Source organism: Myotis lucifugus, unplaced genomic scaffold (genome assembly GCF_000147115.1).
Source record: "Myotis lucifugus unplaced genomic scaffold, Myoluc2.0 scaffold_122, whole genome shotgun sequence".
NCBI classification, from domain to species: domain Eukaryota; kingdom Metazoa; phylum Chordata; class Mammalia; order Chiroptera; family Vespertilionidae; genus Myotis; species Myotis lucifugus.
Window position 1 is genome coordinate 2,689,550 of NW_005871170.1, and position 22,021 is coordinate 2,711,570.

The 22,021-nt window shown below is 43.2% G+C and overlaps 1 protein-coding gene across 3 annotated transcripts in view; it reads left to right on the forward strand.

The window, feature by feature from the left end:
* MBOAT1 (membrane bound O-acyltransferase domain containing 1) overlaps positions 1 to 22,021 on the forward strand; it is a 105,204-nt gene that overhangs the window by 42,065 nt on the left and 41,118 nt on the right. For 2 of the 3 annotated variants that reach the window (XM_014460029.2, XM_006093749.3), the window contains exons 2-3: positions 15,494 to 15,639; positions 17,467 to 17,544. In XM_014460029.2, coding sequence (XP_014315515.1) covers positions 15,494 to 15,639; positions 17,467 to 17,544 — 224 coding nt within the window. The remainder of the gene's footprint in view (positions 1 to 15,493; positions 15,640 to 17,466; positions 17,545 to 22,021) is intronic. The other variant, XM_014460030.2, reaches the window with a different exon arrangement.

Below are 22,021 nucleotides of genomic sequence, written 5' to 3' on the forward strand. Positions count from 1 at the left end.
CCTTTAATGGACCTATTAATGTCATTGATAGGTTCTGCTACTTAAAGCAAAATGGCATGTAATAAAGCCATTTTTACGTAGGCTAATATGCATAAATAAAAGTTAAGATCCTGTGTTGTCATGAAATGACTTGGATAAAACGATGCTCTTCGAGGCCCTGCTGTACTTGTGGAGCTCTGTGGTTTACAAAGTACTTTCATAGGCCATTGAGTGCCCACTACAGTCGGCGGGGGAGATGATTATATTATCCACATAATCTTGTAAGTGGTGGGAGACTCTTAGCTGAGGTTACTGTTCACGATGGAACCAGCCTGAGAGAAGGGGGCCACAGGCCTGGCTGGGCGGACTTGGGTCACATGGAAAATTTTATGCACACCCACACACAGACACACACTCACACACGCCTGTTGCTGATGGTGATCTCCATCTGTGTGTAGAAGTTGACATACCCAGGCCCTGGTCAGGTTTTAAAGTCACCCCAAACATTGCACTTCCTCACCCAGTGGCATTTCCCACAGCAGTGTGGCCTTCCCTCCCTCTGGCAGCCCTGGGTTCCTCGCTCAGACAGATTTTATTTTCGGATGGGCCTCTCTGACCCCCTGCACCCCATTCTACTTCCACTCCACATCCAAGGCTGGTGGGGAATTGCCGGAAAGTGTGCCAAATGGACCAGAATCAAGACACTTTAGTCCTAGTCCCAACTCTGCCACTCGATAACCCAGGCTGAGTTACTGACAACCTCTGGGCTCCACTTTCCTTGTCTGGAAAATGAGATGTTGGAATTACCTGAGAAGGTTGAATTGAGTGAATCATCATGTAGTGCAGTGGTTCTCAACCTTGGCTGCACATTAGAATCACCTGAGAATCTTTTTAAAATCCTGATTTGTGGGCCTCATCCTCCAGAAATTCTGTTTCTTTGTTACTAATGTTGTGGCCTCACCCCATAACAGCGAAACAGAATTTCCGGAGGATGAGGCCCAGAAATCAGGATTTAAAAAAGATCCCCAGGTGATTCTAATGTGCAGCCAAGGTTGAGAACCACTGATGTCGTTGCTAAGCAGATGGACTCTGGAACCTCAGACTCCCTGAGTTTAAATTCCAGTGTTTCCACTTACTAGGTGTGTGATTTGGGGGAAAATTTCCTAACTTTTATGTGACTTAATTTACTCATTTATAAAATGAATGCCTCAAAGAGGCTCAAATAGTTGTGAATATTAAAGGAGTTATTTATATAGGCAAAGGTCTTAGAGCAGTGCCTGGGATGTAGGTGAACACTCTAAATGCTAGTTGCTGTTGTTATTATTTTTAAATATTTTGACTGGCTAATAATGGAATTAATTAATGGGGAAATTGTATCTCCATAGGAGGTGGTGACAGCATGATTATGGACAGGGTTTTTCAGGACCCCTTAAATAGTCCTGAATTCTCAGTTTTCCCTGCCTACTGGGACAAGGATTATAAGGATGTGACTTATGGGGTGGGAGGCAATCTGGAGGCAGATCCTCAAAAGATATCATACTTCAAATACTACGTGTTTCAATAATTTTTTTTTCATGGCTAAAGACACAGCATAAACATTTACCCCATTATATCCATTGGAGTCACTTGTTAAAGGTTTTAACTCTAAATCATGACCAATACATGACATGATATTTACAGAGTAAGGTAAGCCACACATCTTTCTGTACAATTTAAGCTCTAACCAAGTATATGGGATTCTTTTCTAAGAATTGAGAGGCATTATCTCACTCCAGAGGGACTGGATGACTTACTCTGAACTGATGGAAGGAGGCTCGTCTGTGAATTGTCAAACCCTAGAGAGAAAGTTTGTGCAAGCCTCAGAGAAGAGCTGCTGGAAAGGACTGTGAGCCTGGCAGTTTAGTTCAACCCTGAGATCTTGAGAGGCGGTGACAGACCAGGACTAAGCATCTCAGTGTAACTCACGGTGCTGTCCTATAGCTCAGTGTTTCAGGGCCATTCACTTGGTCTCTGAGTTTCCTCAGTAGGACAGGGAGGGTGTTGGGAAGACTAAATGTGATGATAGATGTGAAACATTTAGAAAAATGACCAACATTTGTTGAGCTTCATACATGTACATGGTCAGTAAATGCTGATTGTTATTACTTAAAACGTTGTGTTTGGAACAGAAGCTAAGGGATAATGAACGTTCTCAGCATGGTAAGCCCATGGTAGGCTAAGGAGCTTTGGACATAGGATGGAGCGGGGAGGCAGGGGCAGAGGCTGGGAAGACCCTCTCAGGAGCTGTTGGTAGTGGGCAAGCAGGAGGCTCCACCTTATGCTAGGACTCAGCTTCCCTCACAGCTCCTACTTTCCATCTGTAGGAGCAAGGAATGAAGAGTGTTTTAATCCATGCAGTTGAGTAGCAGATTTTTACTGGGCAGTGTTACGGGCTGAATTGTATTTCCCCCAAATTCATATGTTGAAATCCTCACCCTCAGAACCTCAGAATGTGACTATTTGGACATCGTCTCTTTAAAGAGGTAATGAAGTTAAAAGGAGGTCATTAGGGTGGGCCCTAATGCACTGTGACTGGGTGTCCTTATAAAAAGAGGAAATGTGGACACAGACATGCTCAGAGGGAAGGCCATCTGAAGACACAGGGAGAAAACCGTCTACAAGCTGAGGAGAGAGGCCTCAAAAGAAACCCACCCTGCTGGCACCTTGAATTCAGACCTGTAGCCTCCAGAACTGTGAGACGCAAGCTTCTGTTGTTTAAGCCCTCCCCTCTCCCCCCTCCCCCTCAGCCGCCCCCCCCCCTCCCCCGCCGCCCACAGTCTGTGGCATGTTATGGCAACCTGAGCGAATGAATATAGGCAGCTATTAAATTCTCCCTGAGTGATAGTACTTCTGGGGAGAACGTTGGGAGCTGGGGGGAAGCGCTACAATATAATGAGTGAGAACTCACTCCAGGTTTTACTAGTAAACCCCAGCTGACTAGCTTTATGAATTCAGCCAGTGTACTTACCTGTATTAAATTTTTCAATTAAATTTATTGGGGTGACATTGGTTAATAAAATTATATAAGATTTCAAATGTATAATTTTATGATGCATCATCTTTATATTGCATTGTGTGTTTAACACCCAAAGTCAGGTCTCCTCTGTCACTATATATTTGACCCCTTTACTGCCTCCTCCACCCCCTTTCCCTCTGGTAACCACCGTACTGTTGTCTGTTGTCTATGTGTTTTTGTTTGTCTTATTTGTTCATTTTTTTGCTTTCTGTACTTAACTGTTTTGTCTTCATTTTCCTCAAATACAAAGAGCTACTTCATAAAGTCATTGTAAAGCTTAAGTTGAATCACTTATGTAAGGTTTTTCACTGTGCCTGACACCTGGTGAGCACTCAGTAAATAACTGAAATATCAATTAGAAGTTTGGTGATAAATTACACACATTGATTATCAATCTTAAATAATACTAGCTTGTCTACCAGCTTGGAAAAAAAATGGGCTCATTCCAGATTTAAAGCATTTTTTGCTGACATTCCACGGGGTTTTGGAATGAAAGTATATAACAAGGATCTCTTTGAAAGTGCAAAGAAACTAAAGAGTATGGTACAAACAAAAGCTACTTTTGTTCCATGGTACAGAAACGAATAGCGTTTTTTTTGTACTCTTCTCTGGCCACATTTATTTGTAGGGGGCAATGCAAAAGAGTACTGTTGGTGGAGGAGGCATGGCTCGCCTTTAAATCAGGAATTGTTTAATTAGATGGGTTTTGTCTTGGTGCATATAAGGCAGTGTTGCTGAGGATAGCATTCCAGGCCTGGACAGTTGCCGGAGCCTCAGTGGTGAGCCCCTGGTAAATCACTCAGTAGAGGAAATCATTTTGGACTGTTAATATTTGCTGTTTGTTAAAAATAGACTGCTTGTATTTCTTCATTAGGAGGAAGGCAGTGTTTTTCACTCTTGGCAAAGTTCATTTTATTGTTGGAAGAATATGAAGGCTATAGAACAGAAATCCCCAAGTAATGCCTTTCTGTAGCATACTAGAGCAGAAAGATTTAAGACTTACATTTAAAATTGCAGCATAGTTTGATTGCGCTTTGGTGATATAAGAAGAAGTCAAACTCTCGGGCATGGGGATTTTTCTTGTTTGTTCTGTGTTTTGGAGTAGAATAGGCCTTTATTTATTTTTAAAAATTCATTTTTTAATTAAAGTTGAATTCAATATTATTTTATATTAGTTTCAAGTGTATAGCACAGTGGTTAGACAGTTATATAATTTACAGAGTGATCTTTCCAATATTTCAAGTACCTACCTGGCACCACTCATAGTTCTGACAGTATTATATTGACTATTTTCCTATGCTGTACTTTACCTCCCCGTGACTATTTAGTAACTACCAATTTGTACTTCTTAATCCTTGGGCATGTGTTTTATTTCCTTGCAGTTACTTCGAAATCTTGCAAGAGCTGTGGAAATTGAGCTCTTGCTGAATCTGAGTTATGTCAGTCTTGCTGGTGTTTACAGTCTGATCAGAACAGCTGTGCTCTGCTGTTTCCTTATGCTGCAGGGCCCACACAATACTTGAATTGTGGAGCACATACTGGGTCCCAAATGAGAATTTCAGCTTTCTTTGATGCTTTGGAGGGAGTGGCTCAGTAGAAAAATAGCCTTTGCACAAGTTCCTTTTAAATGTGAAGGGTTTATTTAAGAGCATCATGGTATATGTTTTCATTGTTTCTCTTGACATTTTGGTGCTTATAAAAAACACTAGAGGCCTGATGCATGAAATTCGTGCAAGAGTAGGCCTTCCTTTCCCTGGCTGCCAACACCGGCTTCCCTCTGGCACCTGGGATCCGGGCTTCCCTTGCAGCCTCTGGAAGGTCGTCTGGTCTAATTAGCATATTATGCTTTTGTTATTATAGCCTATAGGCCCGATGCACGAAATTTGTGCAAGGGGCTCTTAGGGCCAAGGTGGCAGCCCTGGCTGCTGCCCCAGCCCTTGCAGCAGCAGCCCCACAAGGACTTCTGGTCTAATTAGCATATTACCCTTTTATTTTTATAGATGTTTTTCTTTAAGGTGAAACTTTTTACAAGTTGACTTCTTCCATGTATGCCTAACTCCTCCCTAAATTTTATTTATAGTAGTTGCTAATGAATGTAACTCTGATGTTAGAGTAAGTAGAATTAAATATGAATTTTGATGAGTTTCTTAGAGTACCTTGATTTTGTGTGTGTGTGTGTGTGCATGTGTGTGTGGTGAGTGTATGGGAAATTCCACATGAATTACAGGTTGTAAAAAAAAAATTACAAAAAATTTGCTTAGATTCCCATCACCCTGATAAAATAGCCATATTCAATTTTACATGTTATCTTTGTTTTTTTTCCAAATGCCACTATTGTTTTTAACATATTTGTAAGTGTACATACAATTTTATATTTTTTATTAAAGCAAATGTTTTTAATTGCAAGATAGTACTTTACAATGCCCATTTTTAATACTATTATATTGAATGGGTTTACTATTAATTACTATTCCTCTCTTGTTCCATATTTATTTATTTATTTATTTATTTTTTTTAAATATATTTTATTGATTTTTCACAGAGAGGAAGGGAGAGAGATAGAGAGTTAGAAACATCGATGAGAGAGAAACATCGATCAGCTGCCTCCTGCACATCTCCTACTGGGGATATGCCCGCAACCAAGGTACATGCCCTTGACCGGAATCGAACCTGGGACCTTTCAGTCCGCAGGCCGACGCTCTATCCACTGAGCCAAACCGGTTTCGGCTCTTGTTCCATATTTAGGTAGATTTTACTTCATTTTGCCTTATAAATAATGCCTCAGCATTTTTTCAGCATTAAGCTTTTTATCACCCAAAGAATAAATTTCCATTGAATCACTCAAAGTATGGCTTATAGCCAATACTACCAGATTCTTTTAGAAAGAATTATAATGCAACATGCACCCTTAGTTATTTCATGTGTTAACCAGGGTCTTTACTAATTGTTGAACTTTCAAATTCCTTCTTTTTGCTAGTAGAAATAATACTGAGGTGAATATTTTTGCACACATTTTTGTGTGCATTTTTCTCATAGTGGCAGTAATAGTGGGTTTAAAATTTACAGCCACAGACATAGATACTGCAACAAAAAAAGTAACTGTTTAGTTTGTCCCTACTAAACTTAATTTAGTGTTCAAGAGAAATTTCTAATTGTGGGCAGCTCACTTTCCGTTTAATATAGGTTACGTTGATCTGTCTACCTCTACACCAGGGAATGAGCTAATCCCTGAGGGGTCTACAGACGTCTGTGGCCTAGGTGAGGGCAGCTGGTCCCTGTGCCATGGGGGCCCCGCTGGCCTGTGCGCAGAAGGAGCACATCCTTGTGGTCTAGGGTGCTGGCCTCTTGATGCGGCACCACCTGCGTTCCCTGCAGTCCCTGCCATGGCTCCATGCGGTAGGTTCACATTCAACGTTCTCAATGCAGCTGCGGGCCTTCGCAGGCCTGGTAGCTCTCAGCAGGCCTCTCTGCTGTTCCTGGAGCCCCGGAGAGGGGCCTGTGTGTGCAGGTCTGTGTACTTCCTCCCCCGGCCTTCTGAAAGCAGTGCTTCTCTGATGGACTGGCCGTCTCCCTGGGCTGCATTCTGAGAAGCCAGGCACCATCTCTTCTCCGGAGATACCTGCATCCTTCCTCTGGACTTTTCTAGGGACGGTCTCAGCACCTTTGCTCTCACCCCTCTACCCCACGTCTAAATGCTACTCCTGCCCCCCGAGTCCCTCCTTCAACTCTCTGGACAAGCTCTCTTGATTTTTGTGCAGAAAAATAGCACTTCCACCATGAAGAGTTTTTCTTCCCTCCATGATTATGGTTGAAGCTCTGTGCTTCAAATTCATCAGCTTTGCTCTTGACCTATGAAGGCACGTTTTTAGAATTACAAAGAAAAAGATATCTTCTCTAAATTTCCCGATATTGCTTTAACTTTCATATTTATCTCTGCCTTAGATAAAGTCTATAAAACTCCACACAGGAGCTGGAAAACCCTGAAATTGACTCTTTGTCCCGAACTGCACTGCCCCTCCCTGTGGAAGAAAGGACAGCGGGGAAACGCTGGCATCTGTCTGAAGGTTGGGTGGGAAGAGGAGTCAGTGTGAGGCCAGCAGGGAGGAGACGGGAAGCCAGCTGTCAACAGCTCAACCCCAGTTACTGCATATTGAGATTATTCTGTGCACAGCTTGTGTGTCCATTTAGTAGATATGGAATAATATTAATAGCAAGTGCTTATCAGTCCCAGACACTGTTTCAGGTGATCTTACATATTAACTTCTTTTGTTCTCATAACAACCCTGTGAGGTAGTACTACTGCTATTACCTCCATCGCATGGACCAGGAGCCAAGATGCAGTGAGCTTTTGTAATTCTTCAACCAGTAAGTGGTGGAGCAGGGTCTTGCTGCTGGCAGTCCGGCTCTGTTGATGATGTAGGTAACTACTGGGTCTGTTGCTGGTCATGGGATGGAAGGACACAGTGCTTTATTTGATTAATGAAGGTAGATCTTTTCTCTGGTGTTTGTTACAATTTGATTCTTTTCTTATGGAAGTTTGATCATTTCATAAGAGGTGGCTCTTTTTCTATTTAGGAAGACATGGTCCCTTTATTGTTTTGGTTTTTCTCTGTACTCATCTATGTTATCTCCCTATTGTAGGAGTTTCTCTGATGTGGATAAAGAGATCTTCAAGCCCTAACCGGTTTGGCTCAGTGGATAGAGAGTTGGCCTGCGGACTGAAGGGTCCCGGGTTCGATTCTGGCCAGGGGCACGTACCTTGGTTGCGGGCACATCCCCAGTAGGAGGTGTGCAGGAGGCAGCTGATCGATGTTTCTCTCTCATTGATGTTTCTAACTCTCTATCCCTCTCCCTTCCTCTCTGTGAAAAATCAATAAAATATATATATATATTTTTTAAATAGAGAGATCTTCAACTGCTTGCAGTTACCAGAGGTTAATATCTGTATCCTTTCAGGCCAGTGATTTTGCTTCCTTAAAAATCTGTTTGTTGCCCTGGCCAGTGTGATTCAGTTGGTTGAGTGTTGTCCCCTTACCTAAAGGTCACTGGTTTGATTCCCCAGTCGGGGCATGTGCAAAAGGCAGCTGATTGATAAACCTCTCCCTTCCCCTCTCCTTCTCCCTCCCACCTTCTCCCTCCCTCTTCCCCCTCCCTCTCCCTATTCTCTTTCTCCTCCCCCTCTCCCTCTTCCTCTCCCTCTCACTCTTCCTTCCTCTCTCTCTAAAATCAATAAAAGTATAGTAAAACAAACAAACACCCCACCCCCCAAAACAAAACACACACACACACACACACACACTACCCATCTGTTTGTTATGGAAAAATTCAAACATAATGGAGAGGTAAGTGGAGTGATATGTTCCCAGCACTTATCTTCAACAGTTTCAACAGGTCAACCTTGTTTCATCCATGCCAGGATTTCTTTTTCTTTTCTTATTTTTCTTCCCCTTCATGCCAGGATTTCTTAACCTCGGTGCTACTGACACTTTGGTCTGAAACATCTTTGTTGTGTGAGGGGCTGTGGTGTGCCTTTTAGAATATTTTTGCATTATCCTTGGCCTCTACTCATTAGATGCCAGGAGCACCCCCTCCCCTTTCTGGTTATGACAACCAAAAATGTCCCCTGGGGTGTACATCATCCCCAGTTGAGAACCACTGATTTATACCCACTCTACTCTCTCCATCCCTTCAAGATTATTTGGAAGCAAATCTCATACATCAAATCAAACCCATTTCAGGCTGCATTTCTAAAGGATAATGCCTCCAATTTTGTTGGCCCTTAGAGAGGAAAGGAGCAAAGATCTAATTCTGTTTCTGTATGAATTGTTGTCATGGCAGCCAGTCACTTTTGGCCACAGAGATGGTCATAGTTTCTATCAGCTGCTAGTGTTGATATGAACTAGCAAACACAAAGAAATTGGTTTCATGCTTCATCCTGTACTTTAGAAAAAGTTTGGTAAAATATACATAATATAAAAATTCCCATTTTAACCTTTTTAAAGCATACAGTTCAGGAGCATTCAGTACACTCACATTGGCATGCAGCCATCACTGCCATCCATCTCCAGAACTCTTTTCATCTTGCAAAATTGAAAATCCATACCATCTATACTAATAAAAGGGTAATATGCGAATTAGACCAGATAGACCAGACGTCTTCCGGACATCCTTCTGGACAAAGCCACAGTGGCGGGGGCTGAGGCAGAGGTGGTTAGGGGTGATCAGGCAGGCAGGCAGAGGTGGTTAGGGGCGATCAGGCCAGCAGGGGAGCAGTTAGGGGCATCAGGCAGGCAGGCAGAGGGGTTAGGGGTGATCAGGCAGGCAGGTAGAGGTGGTTAGGGGCGATCAGACAGGCAGGCAGGTGAGCGGTTAGGAGCCAGCGGTCCCCGATTGCGATGTCCTGCGGGATCAGGTCTAAACCAGCAGTCGGACATCCCCTGAGGGGTCCCGGATTGGAGAGGGTGCAGGCCTGGCTGAGGGCCCGTCCCCATGCATGAATTTCGTGCACTGGGCCTCTAGTTAAATAATAATCACAGTTCTTTTACCCTCCAGTCCCTGGTAACCACCATTCTACTTTCAGTCTATGAATCTGACTATTTTAGGCACCTCATATAAATGGAATTCTACACTGTTTGTCCTTTTGTGACTGGCTTGTTTCATTTAGCATAGTATCTTTAAGGCTTATCCATGTTATAGCATGTGTCAGGATTTCACCCATTTTAAGGCGGAATAATATTCCATTGTGTGTATATACCACATTTTATTTATCCATTCATCTTTTGATGGATATTTGGTTTGCTTCCACCTTTTGGCTGTTTTGAACAATGCTGCTATGAACATGGGTGGACAAATGTTTCTTTAAGATCCTGCTTTTGATCTTTTTGGGTATATACCCATATATACCCAGAAGTGGAATTGCTAGATCATATGCAATTATATTTTTTACTGTTTTCCACCATGGCTGTACCATTTTACATTCCCACTAGCAATGTACAAGGGTTCTCATTTCTCCATATTTTGTTTTTTAAATAATGGCCATCCTTCTGGGTGTAAAGTGATGTCTAATTGTGGTTTGGCCTGTACCTTTTAAGGTGTACATCTGCTAACTGAAGAGCAATTCTTCTAGAACCCTCCTGCTAGAACTAAGTGGTGCTGAGCTGTGTTTGCCTTGGAACATTCAGCTAGCCATTCATGACCCACTCCAGGCAGAGGTTGGGGGAGTGAGTTGTGTCTGTGTGTAGGGGAAAGCTTTTAATCCATAATGAAGTCTTGGGTTCATTTACCAAGAACAGTTAAGGGGAAGGAATGGGGTTAGATATAGAATCAGAGACCACTGAAGCCAGAGGAGACATTAGAGACCAGTTCTCCCAAAGACAGTTTGAAAAAAAGAATTAAAACCTAGAGCATGTAATTTGCCTCTTCTTGAGTTGAAGGTGATGATAGTGTCTTGCTCACTGTCCCCAGTATCTGGCATATGGAGTCAACCAGTAAATATTTGTAGAATTAACCAACCAATCACCTAAGGCTGCCCAGCTGACACCTCAGTGTCAGAACCAGGGCATTCAGTTGGCTGCACATTATATTATGGTGACTGAGAAATGGCAGATTGCTTCAAGGACACAGTCACTCTTCCTTTCCTTGCTGTCTCTAGGGTTACAGGATCAGGGGTAGTTTCCCATGGTAAGGCTCTCTCTTCCTTGGAGGTAGATTTAAAGGGGTCTTACAGAAGACAGACCCAGTACAGGAGACTGCCAGGAGGCTGAGGCGGTCTGGGCTGGCTGAGGGATGGCCTTCAGGCTTTGATTACTCCTAAATTTCTTCCATCTCATCCCAGCCCTGCTTTCACAGGCCAATCCCCCTGTCCTTTGTGTTTTTCTCCATCCTGGGGAAGCCCAGTTCCTCGTGGGTGGCTCTGTAGGTCTCTATCTTCCAAACGAGGAGGTCTGCATCTTGCCTGCTTATTAGAATTACCGGAATGCTTTGAAAAGTCCGGAGGCCAGGCTTATTGAATCAGAAGCTTTGGGGATAGGAACCAGGCAGCAGTATTTTTAGTGTCTTTAGGCCCCCCTCCCCCCCACCTCAATTTTTCTGTTTCAATAGGTTTTCTTATTGTCCCTCTGAGTCTTATTCCTCCTTAACCATGAAACTTCTTGTCTTTTACTAAGTATCTAAAGGACACATAATGTAAGAAGTTCACACAATGCTAAATGTTAATTTACAATTACTTGTAGGTTATTTGGGTTCTTTCTCCAGTTAGATCATAAGCTCCTGAAGGAAAGGACACGCCTTCTTTCTCCTCTATGCTAATGGTTCTCAAAGTTGAGTGTACATCACAATTATGATTGCTGGACCTATCCTGGGAATGTCTGTCTAATTTAGCTGGTCTCTGCGGGTGTGTGTGTGGGGGAGGGCTGAAAATTTGCTTTTCTAACAGACAAGTTTCCAGGTGGCTGTTCCTGCTGGTGGTTGGGGGACTATACTCTTGAGAACCACTGGTTCAGGGATGCTCAGTAATTACTGGCCAACCAACAGGAATGGAGCAACTTTTCCTGTGGATATCTCCTTAGTAACTACATTCTGCTGTGACTGCAGGCTGGACCCTGGTCTGAGAGAATGAAGGGATGTGTGATTGATGACATACAGGTGATCATAACTTTGACTTTCCAGTTGCCAAGTCCTTTACATTTTGAAACTTGCTAAGATGGTTCTCTCTCTCTCTCTCTCTCTCTCTCTCTCTCTCTCTCTCTCTCTGTTGTTGGTTGTGCATTTAGGCTATATAAAAAGATATGATCAAAATTATGCAGGATAGGACCACACAACTCAACTCGTCTGTGCCTTTTATGGTATTAAGTGAGGGTGAGCAGTAGGGGAAATAGGTTTTCAAAGACTAATGAAGAATGATCTCCAAAATAGAGGGAAACTCAGTGCAGCAAGCATGTCAAACTCAAAGGCTAACACGGGCCAAATAAACAAGGTTTAAGGTTATGTGGGCCGCAAAAAAACAAAAGCTTCAATTTTCATAGAAACGTAGGTTTATTTCGATAGAGACATGCTGAATACAAAGGGCTGAAATAAATGAGTAATCGTTACCATAAAATAATAGAACATTTTAATAAAAATTAATATTTTTTCTTGAACATTAACTTACTAGACATTGAATAACTGCACAAATTAATCAGTGTAACGCAAATAAACCTATTTTTCTTGTTCTCCGAAAGCAAAATATTTCATGTTGCGCACACTAAACAAGTCAGTCCAAGACTAATGACACGGCAATTGGCTGCTAAAATATTCGCTGCTAGTATTAGTGGAGAGAAATGGTGCGCCTGCGCATAAGGTGCGTAAGGGAAATGAATGCAACACCATTATAGTAATCAGTCATTAGCGAACGTTGTAGTTCGTTATTAATAATTATGTATAACAGGACATTCTAAAAATTAAGTTATGACAGTTTTGTTAAAACGTTTCTTACATACTATTATATTGGCTGGGCCACAAAAATATTCGTTGTAGGCTGCGTGCTGCCTGTGGGCTGCGAGTTTGACATGATTGTAGTACAGCCAATTTTTAAAAGCAAAAAATTTCTCTGAAAGTATTATTTTTCTATGAGTTATTTTTCTTGTGAATTAGAATTGTTTTTTAAAAAAATATTTTTATTGATTTCAGAGAGTAAGGGAGAGGGAGAGAGAGAGAGAACATCAATGATGAGAGAGAATCATTGATCAGCTGCCTCCTGCACTCCCCCTACTGGGGATCGAGCCTGCAACCCCGGCATGTGCCCGACCAGGAATTGAACTGTGACCTCCAGGTTCATAACGCTCAAGCACTGAGCCACGCTGGCCGGACAGTATTCTTGTTTTTTATTGGGAGACCAAAATGACCTCAGGTGGAGGTGATGTCTGCTACCTCTAGTGCTACCTCCGATCCCAGCCGTCATGAATTTTACAGCTAGAGCTTTTTGTAGCGTGAAAAACTCCTGAGGCTGAAGTTGAGGGTTTATTCAGATATTTATATCCTTGATCCATTTCAGTTAGGTACTGTCTCAAAGTAAATTGATACTGACGTTTTCATTCTGAATACTCTGAAAAGATTAAACTGTTATTCCAATTCTCATTAACTGATAAACCACTTAATGTATTTTGATTTTGTGTTAAATCAGCTGATCTTTCCTACAGGTGTCAGGGAATTATTTCATATTTTCTTTTATGGAAAATATTTTTGAGAGCTAGATCACTGAGGTTTTTCTAAGGAAATTTGGTGCCAACGTTGCATAATTGGACAGCGTTGACATTGAAAGTTTAATGCTGGGCTGTTTCTTTTATGGATCTTTAGTGTCACACCTTGAATTTGAGCAATGCTCTTGCTTATTTGGTGTTAATTTAAAATGAGAAAAATTAGAGTCATGAAACAGGTGATGATTATTTTGAAGAAGCATTTGATTTCTTAGGAATCATATGAGGGAAGCCTTTTTGATTTGATTAATTTGCATCTCTAAAAGAACTTATGGCCCGATCCCCGCAGGCCAGGCTGAGGGACCCCACTGGTGCACAAATCTGTGCACCAGGCCTCTAGTATGCATATAAGATCTTTGGTTAATCTCTTTCCACCCTCCCCCCTTCCCCTTCCCTCTACGATTCATCAGTCTGTTCCATGTTTCCATGCCTGTGGTTTCAGCTACTGCGTTGAGCATCTGCCCCCTGGTGGTCAGTGTGCATCATAGCTACCGGCTGGGCAGCCAGTTGCTTAGGCTTTTATATATATAGACTAGAGGCCCGGTGCACAAAAATTTGTGCACTTGGGGTGGAGGGGGAGGGTCCCTCAGCCTGGCCTGTGCGCTCTCGCAGTCTGGGACCCCTCAGGGGATGACCACATGCTGGCTTAGGCCCGCTCCCCGGGGGATTGGACCTAAGATGGCAATCAGACATCCCTCTGGCAGCCCGGCAGTCCTCGGAGAATGTCTACTTGCCAGCGGGGAGCAGGCCTAGACTGCAGTCGGACATCCTTAGCACTGCTGAGGAGGCAGGAGAGGCTCCCACCACCACCGCTGTAACTGGCAGCCATCAGCCTGGCTTGTGGCTGAGCAGAGCTCCTCCCATGTGAGAGCGCCCTGACCACCAGAGGGCAGCTCCTGCATTGAGTGTCTGCCCCCTGGTGGTAAGTGTGTGTCATAGTGACCAGTCATTCCCAGTCCTTCTGCTGTTAGGATTAGTTTGCATATTACCCTTTTACTATATAGGATAGAGGCCTGGTGCACGGGTGGGGGCCGGCTGGTTTGCCCTGAAGGGTGTCCCGGATCAGGGTGGGGGGCCCGCTTGGGTGCCTGGCCAGCCTGGATGAGGGGATGATGGCTGTTTGCAGCTGGTCACACCCCCTTCAGGGTGGGGGTCCCCACTGGGGTGCCTGGCCAGTCTGGGTGAGGGGCTGAGGGCCGTTTTCAGGCTGGTGGGTGACTGAAGCTCCCAACCTCTCCTTTTTCCTTTTTTTTTTTTTTTATTCTGGGATTTATTTACCTTCTATGGCTGTCACTGGAACTGAGAGCCAGCTTTAGCTCTGAGGTTCGGCTCCAGCTCCGAGACCTCAGCTGCTGAAAGCAGGTATCTGGGTTTGTTTGGCTTCTATAATTGAAACACTGTTGCAACTCCAGCTCTGAGGCCCGGCTGGCTGAAAGCAGGTTTCTGGGTTTTGTTTAGCTTCTATAATTGCAACATTGTTTCTTAGAGTGCAGCTCAGAGGCCGGCAGCGGCAGGCGGAGAACCTTGGCTTCCTCCATCACTGGAGCAAGCAAGCAAGCCTCCTGTTCGCTTCAGCTGCCTGGCTGCCAGCCGCCATCTTGGTTGGCAGTTAATTTGCATATTGCCCTGATTAGCCAATGGGAAGTGTGTCAGAGGTACGGTTAATTACCATGTTTGTCTATTATTAGATAGGATAGTGTTGTGGGTGGTGGGAAGAGACCCAGCAAACTGACCTCACAATCAGCTGCAGTCTTTGCAGACCATGAACAAGTCTCCTATTATGGGTGGGAAAGCAGCCTTGGTTAGTTTTAAAGAACTGGAAAAGAAACTACAGGTATGCCTCAGAGGTATTTCAGGTTGATTCCAGACTACCATAATAAAGCGAGTAGGGCAATAAAGTGAGTCATAATCGTTTTGCTGGATTATGGTGTAGGGTCTTGCCTTCAGTTTGTAAAACATACAACACCTGTGAAGCACAGTAAAATAAAGTGCAATAAAACGAGGTCTACCTTTGTTAGGTTCATCTGCTTTTTTTGGGTAGCTTGCTTCTTATACCACTGAGGAGGGCCCAGTTCTCTTCAGTCTGTGGCTCCTCCTCCAAATGAACACCCTACTGTGGAAGAAGTACAAGTCTGAGGTGCATCCAACATGGAAATCTGAAAAATGTCGAGAACATTCTCACACAGGCAGAGCAGTAAAGGTTTTGATTCTTTTTTTTTCCTTACAGGTGAATTTTGTGGCATGCCAGCTCGTTGCTTTGTTTGCTGCTTTCTGGTTTCGCATTTACTTAAGTCCCGGTAAAACCAGTCCCTTGGCTCGGCACACATTTGCCACCATTTTTGGCATCTACTTTGTCATCTTTTGTTTTGGCTGGTGAGTATGAGCCTCGTGAATTCTAATATTTATCATTTGGGTGTTTTGTGGCAATATTCTTGGCATTTCCCAGACTCTAAGGAAATATCCTATATAATAAAAGGTTAATATGCAAATCAACCAAATGGTGGAAGGACCGGTGGCTATGATGCACACTGACCACCAGGGGCAGACTCTCAATGCAGGAGCTGCCCCCTGGTGGTCAGTGCACTCCCACAGGAGGAGTGCTGCTCAGCCAGAAACTGGGCTCATGGCTGGCAAGTGCAGTGGCAGTGGCAGGAGCCTCTCCCGCCTCTGCAGCAGGCTGGCAGTAAGGAGCGAGGGGTCCCGGACTGCTAGAGGGCGCAGGCCCAGCTGAGGGGACACTCCCCACCCCCTGTGCATGAATGTCATGCACTGGGCCTCTTGAATATAAATAAATGTGTGTGTGTGTGTGTGTGTGTGTGTGTACTTAAAATAATGGGGATGTTGCAGAAATTTACATTTCCTATAAGAACCTGGAATCAATAAATTTGACTACCCATTGAAAGTCCATTTGGTGAATTTTTCTTAAAGTTACACTTTTACTGATCTCCCCTGGGTCATGTAAATGGGTTTTTATAAGGTTTAATTTTCCTGACGAGGAATCATTCCTAAATGTTGTGGACATTGGTGTTTTTCTTGATTACTACTGGAGATATTGGCATTAGTCCTGTACTTAGAGTAAAACAATTGTTTTAGTGCTGGTCTTAGGGAATGGGAGTCATTCTTTTTTAAAATATGCTTTTATTGATTTTAGAGCGAGAGGAAGGGAGAGGGAGAGGGAGAGAGAGAGGGAGAGGAAGAGGGCGAGAGAGAGGGAGAGAGAGAGGGAGGGAGGGAGGGAGAGAGAGAGAGAGAGAGAGAGAGAGAGAGGAGAGACATTGATGTGAGAGAGAAACATGCATGATCAGCTGCCTCCTGCACGCCCCCTCCTGAGGATCAATCCCAAAACCCGGGCATGTGCCCTAACCTGGAATTGAACTGACAACCTCTTTGCTCAACCAACTGAACCACACCTTCCAGGGCTGGCAGTCATTCTTAAACAAAGAAAGCATGTAGATCAGACTTTCTGGATAAATACTTGGGAGTGGCACTTCTTGGGGAAGAAGCTTTAGGAACCAACATTTCTAGAAGCACAACTGAAGGAAATTTGTGAATTTGTTCAGGGCTCTAGAATGCTGCTCTTTCTCTTTCAACAAAAATTTGAGAAAGATGGATGAGTATTTTGAATCAACCAAGACAGATAAAAGCCAGCTCAGTTTTGGTCCTGGTACTTTAAATTTTGGGGGGAAAAAAGTCTGAAGAAAGAAAGAACTCTCTTTCAGACTTGCACTTGTGTATGTGAAAAAAGTATAAGCCCTGGCTGGTGTGGCTCAGTGTCATCCCATGCACTCAAGGGTTGCTTGTCCAATTCCCAGGTCAGGGCACATACCCAGGTTGTGGGCTCGATCCCCAATAGGAGGCAGCTGATTGATGTTTTACTCTCACATCAGGGTTTCTCTCTCTCTTTCTCCCTTCCTCTCTCTAAAAAATAAAAATAAAGTACAAGCATCCCATTCATGATTCTTAACATCACTAGTGCTACAACTGGCAGGTTGTGTCAAGACTTCCTAATATCATTTCAAGATAAAGTTCTTAATTCCACAGAACAGAAATACTTGATTGATTTTTCTTACATAAACATGAGTTAACTGATCAGTTGCTTTTTGGTGGGGTGGAGGTGGAGTAGCAGTATTGGTAGCAATAGATATGTTAATATGAAATATATTCAGTGTTTTTGCTCCCCCTTACCCCAATGTCTTAAAGGTACTCTGCACATCTGTTTGTGCTGGTGTTAATGTGCTATGGAATCTTGGTCACTGCAAGTGTATCCAATATTCACAGGTAAGACTCTGGGAATGAACAGTGCAAGGTGGGGTTATTCATGATCTTTGAAATGTATTTATTTTCATGGGAAGGGGTACCTTCCCCATGTGTCACACATGGCATAGCCTTGGTTTTCTGGGACATCAGAAGGAGGGGTGGGAAGCCCTAAATGTTGGGAGTCTTCAGAAAAAAGTTTACAAAAAGAGGGGGGGTGCAAATTGGGTCTCGGGTGAGAGACAGTATATCAGCATTAGGCAGATCTATTTGTGATAGCCCCAAACTGGAAATAATCTAAATGCTCCCCGCCATGGAATACTGCTCAGCAATAAAAAGGAGTGAATGATTGATCCACACAATGACATGGATGAGTCTCAAATAAATATGGCGAGTGAAGGAAGCCACACAAATTCTATTCTCGAAAAGGCAAACTAATCAGATCAGAGGCTCCCAGGGGAGGGGTGGTGCAGGGGAATGTGACAGGGATCCCGAAGAGGCAGGAAGAAACTTGGGGTGTGATGGATATATACGTCTGTTATCTCGAATTTGGTTATGGTTTTCTGGGTGTGTATGCATATCAGAACTTTGTATACTTTAAGGATGTACACGGAAACTGTTAAGGAAGAAATATTTTTGCTATGATACTTTGAAGTAATTTCATTCTACTTTGAAGGCTACATACTTAGACCATCAATTAAGACAGCTGGGGTATCTGTTCCCCATTGTCTCTGTTTGCCATGGTCTTTCTGACACCTCAGCTACTGACTGCGGGTCAGTAACTCTGAGAAAACAAAGACCTTTCTCTCCTACTCACTGTTGTCTCCTCAGAGCCCAGAACAATACCTGGCACAAATAAAGCCTCAATAAATATTTATGGAATGAATGACCGAGTAAGAATTCGTCTCTGATGGTGTCTCTGAAAAAGCAGATGTCTCATTTTGGCTTTGGAAAGCTCTTTGATTAATAAGACTATTGGCACAATAGTTTTTCTTCTTAAAGTCATTGAAATTTAACTTCTCAGTGTGTAATCTTGTAATTACTTCAAATAAGTTTCTGGTTTCGAGGGAAAATATTTTTAAATTTGATCGTCATTCAACTTATTATCCAAATGAGCTCTGAAAATTTGAGTCCTAATCATCTCTGTTCTAATCATCTCATCCCCTTGAAGGGAAGCATGTCACTCATTCAGAAGAGAAACACGAAACCCATATTTCTAATTTGGAAAGAATGGGTTTTGGAAATGCTTTATATCATTATTATTATTATTTTTTATTTATTTATTTATTTTTCTTTATTATTTTTTTTTATTGCTTAAAGCATAACAAAGGGTATTACATATGTATTGCTGTTGCATCTCTCTGGGCATTTCCTTACAAACTGTAATTTGTCAGCTCTGCCTGTGCTCGTAGGATGCGGCTGGGTATGGTCTGTTTTTCAGAGGGTGGAGCACTTGCATGCACGTTTACTCTGGGCCAGGCCCCTGATCTCTGTGTTAGCCTCTGGCCAGGGATGGAACACTCCGGCCTTGGCCGAGCTGAACAGTTTACAGAGGCAATCATATTGTGGTAGCAGAGGGCCGTGTCACAAGACCAAAAAGAAAGGATGCCAGAACAAATTTTCCCGTCTTTCTTTGCTTGTGTGGTCGCCAGTGCTGCAGAAGCAGGGAGTGGTTCAGTCCCAGTGGATGAAGTTATTTCCTATCGAAGCAGGAAAGCAGAGTAGACCCAAGTCAGGAAACCTGGCTCTTTCTCGCCGTGTGAGGTCAGACACGTGACGCAGCTGCTCTGTGCCTCAGATTTCCCCTCCATCAGAGGTGGCGTTTGTGGTGGTTTGAACTTAAGTTCTCCTCAGAACCAGGATTTCAGGATTCTCTGTGAATTGTTCTCTTCTCATCACTGAGCCAGTGTTAAGGGTCCTGTCATATGGCTGGAAGGGGAGGGAAGGTTAGCATTTGCTGTCATGGGAACTAACCCATTTCTGGACTGACCATTGTCATTCAGGGTTTACAGAGAGTCCTTGGTACCAGCTGTTTCCTTCGCAAGTCGCTATGTTGGGCAGAAGCCACAGGAGTTAATTTACCACATGTGAACCAGCTGGAGCAGAATATAGTTAGTATCTCCTAGGACAGAGGCCTCGGTGCAAATTCAGTGATGCAGTTACCAATTTTGGAGTATCTGCTTTGTGCCAAGTGCCAGGCCAAGCTCTTTTAAATATATTATGTTTCATCATTTTATGTATATGAACTCTTGTTGAGTGTATCAATTGATATGTTAAAATCTATATATATAAAAACCTAAGTGACCATTACAACTGGACTACTGGCCAGTAGCTATGACATGCACTGACCTCCAGGGGGCAGATGCTCAATGCAGGAGCTGCCCCCTGGTGGTCATTGTGCTCCCACAACAAACCTCCTGCAGTCCCTCCCCCCTGACTGGGCAAGAAGGCCCTGATCTCAGGCCAGCTCAAGGGCGGGGCCAGGCCGAGGGATCCCACCCATGCTTGAATTCATGCACCAGGTCTCTAGTATTTAATATTTATCATTATTGCAACTATATTCTTTCTAGGACAACTCAATAGGATATCAATTTTTTTTGTTCCCGAGATGAGGAAATGAAAGCTTGGAGAGGTAGATAGATATACAGTTTGTTGAATTTTCACACAGTGAATACATTCACATACCCATCTCCCAGGTCAGAAAGAGAAATATTACCTTCATGCATTCCCAGTCTCTACCTCAGCCCTCCTTCCTGGAATAACCACCATCCCCATCTCACACCATGGGTTAGTTTTGCCAACGCTGGTTAAGAACCCACATTGGTCTGTCTCCAGAATATACGCTCCCTCGGCCACTTCTGGGTTCCTTAGATTTTTTCACGTTTGTCCAGAGCATGAATGCATTGCCCTGTTGTATTGGGACACAGCATTTGGCACCATCCTTGGTGGGTGGGTCTTATTATAACAATTGAATTGAACTTGCTTTTTTCTCGGGGTGAAGGGGGAAGGGAAAAGTATGGGTCTAACTCTTGTAGAGGAGAAAGAGGAAGCAGCAGGCTTGGCTGCATTTGAAAAGGTCCTGGAATAATCTGTCTTGAATCTGCTCTGTGCTTCTTCCTTACCCTTTACCCTCATGAACTGGTTGGAGAAAGGGAACATGTGTGGGAGGCAAAAACGGCCAAACTCCATTCAGCTTTTGCTTTAGCTCTTGAGGGAGTTGTTTTTTCTTAATAATTTTCTTTTTTCACCATCTACTGGTTTGGAAAGGTTAAGGATGAACCCAGGGTAGGGGAAGATCTTTGTTGTGTAGTAAGGTCTTTGATTGCAAACAATGGTAAAAAGAAGTTGAAGTTATATAGTGCGTTAGAATGTATGGAACTCCTTCACACGCGTTGTCTGGTTCTCCCTTGCTACCAAATGAATTTATCTTGTCCCTCCCATTTACTACCCCTGAGGTTGATCTAGTTTTCATGAGTTATTTTAATGTGGATTTGTGTATTACAAGATAATTTAATATCAGAATAGGTATCTTCCACGTGTTATGATGCATTTGAAAGTTATCCCTTCTGATTGTGTGCTTCTCATGGGCTCCCGAAACACTTACAATGTTTAACTAACAGTAAGTTAACCCCTCCTATGTCAAGTCAAGAGTTGGGATGTCCAAGGTCACAGTGAGTTGGGGAAACAGATATTTAAAGTTTTAATATTATAATTATAGATGTTAGTAGGTAGCTGAGCCTTATCTGGTAATTAAGCAGCTCCAAGAGAGACTCTAGGATGGAGAAAGGAATTGTAGGCAGAGGAAGGAACTCTCAGAAAGATAGCGGGCCTGAAAATGCAGGATGTCCAGTGTAGTTAGAATGTAAGGTGGATGTGGGGTGTGGCCAGAGGTGAGTCCAGAGAGGCCAGGCAGAGCTTTGTGTGGGAAGCACCTTGCCTGCCGTGTTCAGGAGTTTTGATGTGACTGGGTAGTGAGATTCTTTGGAGACTTTTAAGACAAGAAACGTTTATTTAGTTGTTCAACTAGTGCACGGAAAGTGACTATAGGGAACGAAACATACATGATCATCCTTGCCTTCATGGAGCTTTCAGTGTAGCAGGGGCAACAGCAGTTAATCAGATTATCGCATATCTTTATAATTACAGATGGATGAATGTTTTAAGTGGCAGGTGTGTGTATGTGTGTGTATTGTTGGTTTGTTCTATAAGCTGGTGATATGGAATGATATGGAGCAGATGAGAATTGAAGTCTCAGGGAGGGTTCTGGGCAGAGCATTAGGAATGGCAACTAAGGAGTAGATGGAAGAAGATGTGCTGAGCAAGAGCCTTGGAAGAATTAACCAAAGTAGTGGGAAGAAAACGAGGAGATTTGAAGCCAAGAGAACAAAGTGTTTCAGGGAAAGAGTGGTGGGCACATGGTGATTATATTTATTTACAAAGACCATCGTGTAAATGTGATGGTTTGTGAAGGGGAGAATCTGTGGGCAAGACCTTACAGGTG